This window comes from Apostichopus japonicus, chromosome 2, assembly GCF_037975245.1.
Source record: "Apostichopus japonicus isolate 1M-3 chromosome 2, ASM3797524v1, whole genome shotgun sequence".
NCBI classification, from domain to species: Eukaryota; Metazoa; Echinodermata; class Holothuroidea; order Aspidochirotida; family Stichopodidae; genus Apostichopus; species Apostichopus japonicus.
This window is the reverse complement of record NC_092562.1, coordinates 14,164,269-14,175,944: the sequence shown is the minus strand read 5'-3', so window position 1 is coordinate 14,175,944 and position 11,676 is coordinate 14,164,269. Positions and strand designations below refer to the sequence as shown.

The window sequence follows — 11,676 nt, the reverse complement described above, 5'->3', positions numbered from 1 at the left end:
CTTTACCCTCCTTATGACATTACCAGTCTGTCATGACGAAATGAAGCTCCTATCTAATCTAGTGGCGACTTATAACGACTATGCGTGTTCTTAAAATGGGGCAAAAATAAATTAATTAATAAAAGCCAAAGACAAACATTTCAACGCATGCAAGTTTAGTATCTCTCTCCTAAATATATGAGCCTATACTTACCGTGAATAAAACCAGACCGTCAAAGTAGAGACCGATATCATCCTTAGTGAATTTGCACGTTACGAAAACAGGTAAAAACAAATCAATAAAAAAGAGACAGAGACACAGATTGAATATTTACCGGAGAAAAGCCTACTCTTTTCTGTATTATTTGGTGGCCCTAAAAAGAGCCGTTGAATTCTATCAATCTCTTTCATCTTGAATGACCTTGGTTCCAATGTATGGTATCTTATGGATACATCTTACATTCCCTTCTGCAGTTTTTGTATCATGTCATGTGGCGTAGGATTGCCCGGGTGAGATCTTTGGTAGCTACATCTAAGTTATACGTTACAAAGTGGGTTTGCCAGGGTGAGAAATTTATATCGCACGTCCAAGCAATTATCTAAAATATATCCCATAATATGATACACGATCCTTTCTTACTCATTAGTATGGGCGATCTCAAATATCAAAAGGCATGCCCAGTGTATACCAGTATATAGGTACTCATATAAGTACTGTACTGGTGGGCGATCACTACAACAATCTAGGATTGTGCGATCTTTGGTGGCTACATCTCTGTTATAGGGAATTTAGATCCGTTACAAAGTAGGATTCCACGTGTGAGATCTTTGGAGGGTACATCTAAGTTACAGGGATTATCAGTCGATAATTGGGATATTGGGATAATTATATATTAATTAATAATTAATAATATATTAATAATAATAACTGGGATAATAACAAATTGGGATTGCACGGGTGTGATCATAGTGGCAACATCGTATTTGGGGGGGGGGGGCGGGGGCTACATCACAAGTTGGGATTGCACGGGTGCCGTCATAGTGGGTACATCTAATATGGGAATCTGGGTACATCCAAAATTGGGATTGCACGGGCGCGATCTGGGGCCCTGCCTACTACTCGTGTCAATCATACCTCTCAACACAATATTTCCCCTTGCAGTTATAACAAAAGGCCAAATTTAACATAATTTAACCACTGACTTTTTACCTTTCGTTTGCTTTCGATTTTTTTTTTGGGGGGGGGGCTTTTTTGGGGGGAGGGGCTTTTTTTGGAGGGGGGGCTTTTTTTTTGTAGGTCAAACCTAGTATGTGCATAGCAAAGATATAACTTTTTCAAGTTGGTGGTATTTTGTGAATTCATCGCTCAATAACAAAGAGAATGATACCATCACGGCCATTCAATTGAATATCTGTTTATTTTTCTCGATAACATTTAACTTGTGAAGTTGTTCGTGCAGGGGGTAAATTTAATATTTTTGTTACAAAACAGAGAAACGTTACATATTAATAAACTTGTTAACACAGATTGATGTTGACTCTAAATCAATCAAGGTCCCGCCAAGGATAAATTCATCAAGAGGTATATAATGGTTAAAAGTATATATGCTTTCGAAGAACGTTTACTGCTGTGACACCACAAACCATCTACTGGGATGCACTCAGTGCAGGGAAGAAGATCAGGGCTTAGCCAGCCGAAATAAATCTCATGCAATCCACCATATTTTGAATTAGGGACATTATGCAGCGAGGGGCTTGTCAACGTACTATGGAACGCGAAAAGGGAAAACTTATTTCGTTGCTAAGTTTAACGTAAGTTTAGACAACGGCGTAAGTTTGAGCAACAACATGATAAAACAGCAGCAACAACTTTAATTTAGACAGCGAAATATGGTTGCCCTTTTCGCGTTCCATAGTCAACTAACATCGTGGGATATTTTTCCTTCAATAAAAGCGTCACATTGTCTGACAATGGAATAAACCTTGAAGTTAACTTTAAGTTACAATTCACGAGGTGACGAGGCCACGAGGTCAACACTCAAAATGGTGACAACAGATGCCGGTTTGTTTAGCGAGGCATCGTTCGTGAATAAGGGGGTGTGAAATGTAATAATTGTTATGTGTATAGCCGCTTAGGGAGTTATTTGCGATGAAATATGCAAGACCATGGATGTACCTCTTGTTGTTTTATATAGCTTCACACCTGCAAATTTAGGCTTGCTTATATTTACCCTGTATAAAGACCCATGTGTGTTGCCAAAGTAACCAGAGGTCTACCGCAATATATGCAAACTTTTAATCCGAAAAATTATAAACAATTAAAGAAAAAAAATCATATACCAGGCTGTAGAGAAATCGACTGATTATTATTAACTCAACTGAAAGCTTTCAGCTGAGCTTTAGCGATCGTGCGATACTGCCAAAATTCATTTCTGCCACTTTCTGCCACCGTGTTTGGTTGACTGCTTTTTTCTTATTTTTCAATTGATTTTGCTAAAATTTCGTCAGTGATTTCTGTGAGTTACGGTTTCATACATGCAATCAAATGTTTGTACATTTGAAGGTCATTTGAGGTCACGAGCGGTCATTTTCTGAAAACGAAAAGATGCTACTCCTATTATTAGAGCGTTTGCCCAAATCTGCCGAAACGCTGTGGATATAACGTTTGAATCGAGGTGAACCAAAGTTGTTCAGGAAAACTATTTTTGTCGTCATTTTGGGAAATAGTCACCGGATGTCGAAATATGTAACGGTGCAATTCGGTGAAATTCATCTCTGAAATGTAGAAACACTGGTTATTACTAGCACCGGCCATGCCATGATCATGTCTCCTATACGTGCGTTAGCCCCTATAAAACAGTGGCTGGCCATCGATGAAATCCGACGATTACGCAACGTATAAGCCTATCTGAACAATGTAAGGCATCAGCGTGGTGACGTCATGGTCAGGTATATAGTGCAGTGTGATATTGTCTTTGCTATCATAATCGTGTTTCTAGGGAGCTTGCTAAGATCGTACTTTGGTTATATATACTTCACAACCCCACTACAGAAAACTATGTTTTAATCAGGTTAGCGTTTTAGGGAACTTATTGATTTCATTGGATCGGAGTTCAAGAGTCATCTCGGAAGTCAACAGGAATTAAACAGTGACAACCTTGTACCGTTACCTTAAATCTCAAGAATGGATACATGTAGGTTACCCGTTCTGAGTTGGGGCAAACCACTTCATGGTAGTTAAGGCCAAGCAGCGGCGGAGCTAGGGGTATTGGTCAGAGGGGGCGAGAATGGTCTGCAGGGGCGCTTACGACACTATCTAAGCGGAGCGCCACCACAGGTTGGCGCGGAGCGTACAGACTTTTTTTTGAGTAAAGATACTCCCTAGATAGCAGGAATTGACCCTTTCCGGGTTTTGCTAATTTGCAGATAAACGAAGAATAAATAGGTGTCATCGCCATTTTGTCAGAAAATTACACCAACAAAATGTGACAAATGTCAATAGGTACATGAGAGCGCAATTAAAAAGTCAATAATCGCAAATAAGTAAAAGTAGTAAAAAGCTGAAAAGGGCGCCAGCAGTCCATTTGAGTCCGTCAGGTGGGGGGGGGGGCATCCGCCCCCTGACTGTATGGGCGCTCCGCCACTGAGGCCAAGTTCACGTCACGTCAACTGAATCAAGGTTGTAAAAGTGGTGACCACCAAAGATAAGGAATTATAACATTGGCAAGTCTCCTATATCCATGAGGAGGTGTCATTTTGAAACTGTATAATTGAACGAATTTTTATGAGCTCAAAATTCATCAAAAGGGTGGGGGGGGGGGTGGGATCAACAGTATCTGAAGAACTCATATAACTTGCATTACTTTTTCAAGATACCTGACAAGGATAACATTGACCCGTACCCTGTCCCAATCAAGCCATCCATCAAACATTAATACAGTGTTGCATCTTGGTTTAAAGATACTACAAAGACAGGCTCTGCAGTTAAAGTATTTGAGAACACAGCCTCTTGACTTTTTTTTATAGTCAAATTTATTTTACAACATTAATCATTGTTTATCAATAAAATAACAAAACATACATTTATGTTTCTTTTTATCTTTTCTTTTTGTAAAACAAATGGTTACAACTTTATAACAGTATATGTCTGCTATAGAAGGCGCATAAGGCAAGGAAAAAACGAGATAGGAGCAAAGGAAATAACACCATTATCCCGCCTATATCTGATATTTTTTCGCAAAAACAGATGGATAAACTGCTCAGAAATGTTGTCAATCAAAACCAATTTCTAAAATAGATGCTTAGCTGAGCTTCTGCAGCGTATAGTAGCCGATTGCTCTGCAGATTTGCATTTTGATGGCGTCATGAAACTGTAAATACAACAGTCGCGAGATTTTCATGAAAGGTGGCGCAATACAACTACTCCCCGTGGTTCTGATACGCTACGTAAACAATGACAATTACTTTCCCCGAGAATGGTAGCATTCCTTCTGTTCACATATAAGACAAGTTGAGACAAAACTTAATCATTTTCCAAAATAAACCTTTGCGAGCGCAGCATAATAAATTCAAGCTTTCCAGCAGTAACGTGCTAAAGGTTTGGGGTGGGGGGTGATGAGCTATTGCGTGGTGAAGTGACAACTTTTTAATTTATTTCAGAAATAAAAGCATAACGCAGTCATCAGTTCAGGGTCGGAAAACCTCCCCAATTCCAGTTTTGTGTATTGACTAGTTTTGCCTACAATAAAAATCTATTCACTGAAACGATAAAGTAACTTGTATTTTGTGTTAACCGTACGGAAGGCTTCTATGGAAATTCAAATGATGAGTTGGTCATTGCAAATTATATATTGGTTATTACAAATTATGCATTGATTGTTACACATTTTGAATTGGTTTTTACAAATTATGAATTGGTTTTCACAAATTTAGAAATAAACTTTATCATAAATGAACAGAGTTATTGGCTATTCAAACATAGGTAGGTCGATGACGTTTGCTACACATTCATTTCTTATTTACGGCTTGGTTTGCCTAGAAAAAGTGGTAATTCTGTGTAAATTGTGATATCTAAAAAGCACCAGGGGAGAGGGGTGCACTCTGTACAATCATGACACTTGGGTGATAAGCCCTCAAAGACAGTAATACAAATCCAGTATATACGCGTTCACAAGCCAATAGAATCATTTTGGTCGAGTAGTACGGACTCCGGGGATCGATTCCTACCTTCGCCTGATGAGTCCCAAAAGGACGAAACCGGTCTATATATCTATATATCTATATAGATATATAGATATATATCTATATAGATATATATCTATATAGATATATAGATATATATCTATATATCTATATAGATATATAGATATATATATATATATCTGTATCTGTATCTGTATCTATATATCTATATATCTATATATCTATATATCTATATCTATATCTATATATCTATATATCTATATATCTATATATCTATATATCTATATATCTATATATCTATATATCTATATATCTATATATCTATATATCTATATATCTATATAGATATATAGATATATAGATATATAGATATATAGATATATAGATATATAGATATATAGATATATAGATATATAGATATATAGATATATAGATATATAGATACAGATACAGATATATATATATATATATATATATATATATATATATATATATATATATATATATATATATATATATATATATATATATATATATAGCATTTAATAAGCTATTTACATGGCAGAACACAGTATAAATATGAACATAATACATAACTATAGATTCTTAATTCAATTAACGTCTTTCTGGACTTGGAGAACCGGGGGGGGGGGGGGGGAGAGTTTCTGCTTATTTCTTGAGTTACCTTATAGTGCTAGGCGTATAGTGTCCAGGTTTGCTTTAGAAGTAGTTCGGCTGGATGTAGATAAAGTTCAGATAGAGCGACGCGAATCCATTAGAGTGAGTAGGTCGGAGTTCCGACAAAAGTATAGAGTTAAATATATACTGTGTTTAAAATGGGCACAGTAATCAATGCCAAGGAACCATCAGAGGTGTGTCAACCTCTGAACGGAACGAACGGAGAAAACGGAGAGGGCGCTCAATCGGGCGTCTGTGGCTTTTATCCCCGGAGTGTAAAGGAATGTTCCAGTAAGTTATAAATATTCATGAAGTCCGCAGAAACACTTTTTCGGCGAGTTCCAGTTATGTAGAATGCGTGAGCGCATCTGGGATCGTAACAATCGGAAGACTCGGAGACTTGAATGGTAACTTATATTACGAAATAGGGTAGATGAATAAGTGGGTTACATAACACTCTCCCTCCTGGGGAAAAGGTTTGGTCCATAGAACAAAGCTTTAATACAATGAAGATCCTTTTTTAAGGAATTACACATTGAAGAAGATAAATATTCGAATGCATTTTATGCTCTTGACAATACATCTGGAATGACATTTTCTTTTCCTTTAATGTGCTTAATACATAAATTATACTGTTGCAAAAATAAGCTCCATCGAATCAATCTTTGATTCTTGTTTCTCATCTTTTGCAAAAACGTTAAAGGATTATGATCGGTTAGCACGATAATTGGAAATGAAGTAGTGCCTAAGTAAACATCAAAATGTTGAAGTCCTAACAACAAAGATAACGTTTCCTTCTCAATGGTGGAATAATTCTTTTGATGTGAATTGAACTGTTTAGAAAAATAACACACTGGGTGATCGACACCGTGATCATCGACTTGTAAGAGAACAGCGCCTACACCAAAATCACTTGCGTCTGTTGCTAACGTAAACTGCTTAGAAAAATTTGGAGCTCTTAAAACAGGGGAACTCATTAAGATTGCCTTGATTTTATCAAAAGCATTTTGACAACTCTCTGTCCAAACAAACTTTGTGCTCTTACTCAATAAATTCGTGAGCGGAGCAGCAACATCGGAAAAATTCCGACAAAATCTCCTATAGTACCTAGCCATACCTAAAAATCGCATTAATTGCTTTTTCGTAGCTGGGACTGGATATTTGTCAATAGCCTCAACCTTGGCCTTGACGGGTTTTACCTCGCCTTGACCAACCACGTGACCTAGAAAAATAACATTTGCATGTGCAATCTCACTTTTGACAAGATTTACAGTAAGATTTGCCTCAGTTAACTTCTCAAAAAGTGATCTAATACGAGTTACATGCTCATACCACGAGTTGCTATACACAATAATGTCATCAATATAAACTTCACAATTTTCTAAACTGGCAGTTATATTGTTTAACAAACGTTGGAATGTCGCTGGAGCGTTCTTCATTCCGAACGGCATTACTTTATATTGAAATAACCCATCGGGTGTAACGAATGCCGACACTCTCTTAGCTCGATCAGTGAGTGGTATTTCCCAGTACCCTTTTAGCAAGTCAAACTTCGTTACGAACCTTGCATTACCAATTCTATCAATACAATCATCCACTCTAGGGATGGGGTATGAATCGGTCCGTGTAACGGTGTTTACTTTCCGATAATCGGTACAAAATCTAAAACTTCCGTCTGGTTTGGGAACCAAAATACATGGAGAAGACCACTCACTGTCGCTAGGTTCAATAATATCATGTTTCAACATATACTGAATTTCATCACGCAGATGCTTAGATTTTACAGGATTCATTCTATATGGGTGTTGCTTAATTGACTTCGAATCACCCACATCAACATCGTGATACACTAGATTAGTCCTGGTCGGACTGTCTGAAAATAGATGTGAAAAATCTCGCAACAATGAACCGATTTGCTCACTTTGAACAGTTGACAAATGGCATAACTTCTTATCAAGGTTTGACATTACATCAGAATTTTGCAATTTAATACACATTTCTGGAACATTTTGACCTTCGACCTCATCTTCACAATCTACTTCAGAAGTAACAATTGATGACGTAATCTTGAAACTATTATCCTTAGAGTTTCTCTCGTAATATTTCTTAAGCATGTTAATATGACACAATCTCTTGGATTTACGTCTGTCCGGAGTCAAAACAATGTAATCAGTGTCACTCACTTTTTTGTGAATAACATAAGGGCCAAAATATCGAGCATGCAATGGTGAATTAGGAACTGGCAAAAACACTAATACCTTGTTTCCAGGTGAAAATGATCTATCTACCGCACGTTTGTCATATCTAAGTTTCATGCTATTTTGAGCACTCTTTAGGTTTTCTCTGGCAATCTCACATGCTCTGTGAAGTCTGTACTTGAACTTACAGACATAATCAAGAATATTCAGGTCTTCTGTCTCGCACATCCACTTTTCTTTCAACATTTTTAGTGGACCACGAACTCTGTGACCAAACACAAGCTCGAACGGGCTAAACCCTAATGACTCTTGAATTGACTCTCGGGCAGCAAACATTAAGAAATGAACACCTTCATCCCAATCTTTTACATTTTCAAAACAATATGTCCTAATCATACTCTTCAATGTTTGGTGGAATCTTTCCAACGCACCTTGGCTTTGTGGATGATAAGCGCTAGATGTAACTTGTCTAATATTCAACTGATACATAGCTTGTTGGAAAACTCTTGACATAAAATTTGAACCCTGATCGGATTGAACAGACTTTGGTAAACCAACCAAAGTAAAGAATTTAATCAAAACCTTACACACGGTCTTAGCCTTAATATCCCTAACAGGAATAGCTTCGGGGAACCTTGTCGATGCGCACATTATAGTAAGCATATACTGGTTACCAGATTTAGTTTTCGGTAGAGGACCGACGCAATCTATGATCACTCTACTAAAAGGCTCTTCAAAAGCGGGAATTGGTTTAAGTGGTGCTGGTGGGATTGTTTGATTCGGTTTACCCACTAGTTGACATGTATGACATGTTCTACAGAAATAAGAAACATCTTTCTTAAGATTTGGCCAAAAGAAGTGATTCAAAATACGATGGTATGTTTTGTTAACGCCAAGATGACCAGAAAAAGGCGTCTCATGTGCCAAACTTAATACATCAGACCTATAGACTTTAGGAACGACCACTTGGTGATAAACTCGCCACTCATCAAATGCGGATACATCTGGTGGTCTCCACTTTCTCATTAATATACCCTTTTTAAGGTAAAAACAAACCGGGACGTTTTCTGCTTCGTCCTCGGTGATTGCCTTGTCGCACAGCAAGGTTAGTTCAGGATCTTTTTCCTGCTCTAACAGGAGTTGTTCTCTTGACAGGGAATCAGAAGAGAACACCTCAAAAGGAACAGAGTTTGACTGTTCTGGGTTCACACCGTTTGGTAACGAACTTAGGGGACCCAAAGGAGGGTCGGGATCATTATAAAGGCGACCCAAAAAGGTATCAGCCAAATTAAATTCCGCTTGGGAATTATGGAAAGCCTCTTTTGGAGGACATTTCTTAGGAGGCTCCCTATGTTTGGAGTTAGTCTCGTTTGAAAAGGAAGAATGATCCGAATTTGAAACTTCTTGAAGTTTTTGAGACATAGCGCGAGTCACAGCACATGCAGGGAAGAGATTAGGAATTTCTTTCTGTAACTGCTCTGTGTTATCACAAGTGCTCGGCTTGTCAGTGACAATTGGATTGACTATTACTCTGCCACCTGCCAAATCATTGCCTAAGAGAAACTGCACCCCTTTTGCAGGAAGATATGGTCTAACACCCACCATAACCATACCCGATACAATGTTTGATTGAAGATGGATGTTATGAACTGGCACAGGAATAGAAATACACCCCACCCCCTGAAGCAATACATCTCCGCCAGCTGATGTTTGTTCAGACAGTGGCAATATGCCTTCCAATAGCAGAGATTGATCAGCACCCGTGTCCCGTAATACCCTAATTTTCACTGGCGGGAGATCCTCGTTAAGAGATACAAAACCATCAGAGACAAATGGTAAAAATTAGTCTTGGATCTCATTAGTACGCCTAGTAATTTTGCCAGTTCTCACAGGTGTTACAAGCTTATGGGGTGATCTATCTACAATTGCTAATGCATTTGGTGACATTTCCCTCTCCCGTTCTCTCTTTCTAGCCAATTTGAAACAATTTGCCATTAGGTGACCTTTACTACGACAATAACCACAAACAGGTACACCAGGGTCAACCCTGTTAGAGCTGACATAGTCGTCTTTACTGCGACTTGGGTATGATTGCCGTTTGTTAACAGAATCATACGACTTGGAAGGATTACTAGCCCTAACATAATTAAGATGCGACTTATTTGTTACATTTCTAAAAGATTGGTGAGTGAGGGTATAATCGTCTGCCATTACAGCAGCTTTAGATAAAGAATCAACTTGGCGTTCATCAAGGTGAACTCTAATTTCGTTACTTAGACAGTTTTTGAACTCTTCAACCAGCATAAGTTGTCTCAGTTCCTCGAATTCCTGAACCTCTTTAGAAGAACACCAGTGATTGAAATGAGTTTCTTTCACCCGAGCAAATTCAACATAAGTTTGATTTGGTTGTTTCTTGAAATTTCGAAACTTTTGCCTATACGCTTCAGGTACAAGTTCATAAGCATTAAGAACCGCTGTTTTTACAATATCATAATCAAGGCTATCTGCCAGAGATAATGCAGAATAAATTTCTTGTGCCTTGCCAACAAAAGAACTTTGAATCAACAATACCCATTTATCTTTTGGCCATAACAACGAATGCGCCAATTTCTCAAAATGACAAAAGAAATTGTCTACATCAACTTCTTTAAACTTAGGAATTAGAGACAAATATTTACTGATGTGTAAACCAGAAACCAGGGAAATGGGTGAGCCAGGGTCTGCAGCCGATGATTTTAAATCTAATTCCTTCAATCTGATTTCTTTCTCCATTTCAATTTCCATCAATTTAATCTCTTTTTGGGCTTGTAGCTCTAATTTTCTCAACTCTAACGTGCTTGCACCCTCATTGAAGCTCACATAGGACAAATCCCCAAGTTCCGATTCCTCTAATTCATTTTCATCAACCAAATGTTCTGCTACTAACTTCTTAATTTCATCCTTTCTCATGTTCGTTTTGAAGTCAACTTGATAATGTTTCGCAATCTGAATAATGTCAGATTTCTTAAGGGAATTTAGCTCATCAATAGATGGCTTATCGATAAACTTTTTCAAATCGAAAGACATAATGAATGTCTGAATTAAGGAAGTTCGTCTAATTCGACTTCCCGGATAGGCCCCCAATTATGTTACGTGACCGTTCTCAGACTTAATGTGGAGAACAGATCACGTGACATAAAAAGGAGAACACGAGGATGAAAGTAAGTTTAAAGCATTTAATAAGCTATTTACATGGCAGAACACAGTATAAATATGAACATAATACATAACTATAGATTCTTAATTCAATTAACGTCTTTCTGGAATTGGAGAACCGGGGGGGGGGGGGGGGGAGAGTTTCTGCTTATTTCTTGAGTTACCTTATAGTGCTAGGCGGATAGTGTCCAGGTTTGCTTTAGAAGTAGTTCGGCTGGATGTAGATAAAGTTCAGATAGAGCGACGCGAATCCATTAGAGTGAGTAGGTCGGAGTTCCGACAAAAGTATAGAGTTAAATATATACTGTGTTTAAAATGGGCACAGTAATCAATGCCAAGGAACCATCAGAGGTGTGTCAACCTCTGAACGGAACGAACGGAGAAAACGGAGAGGGCGCTCAATCGGGCGTCTGTGGCTTTTATC

The 11,676-nt window shown here is 38.0% G+C and overlaps 1 protein-coding gene across 1 annotated transcript; it reads right to left on the bottom strand.

Annotated features, from left to right (window-relative positions):
* Positions 1–6,422: 6,422 nt before the first annotated feature.
* On the bottom strand, positions 6,423–9,668 carry LOC139978637 (uncharacterized). The gene has a single exon (XM_071989013.1). The coding sequence runs from the start codon at positions 9,666–9,668 to the stop codon at positions 6,423–6,425; it is 3,246 nt and encodes a 1,081-aa protein (XP_071845114.1).
* Positions 9,669–11,676: the final 2,008 nt, after the last annotated feature.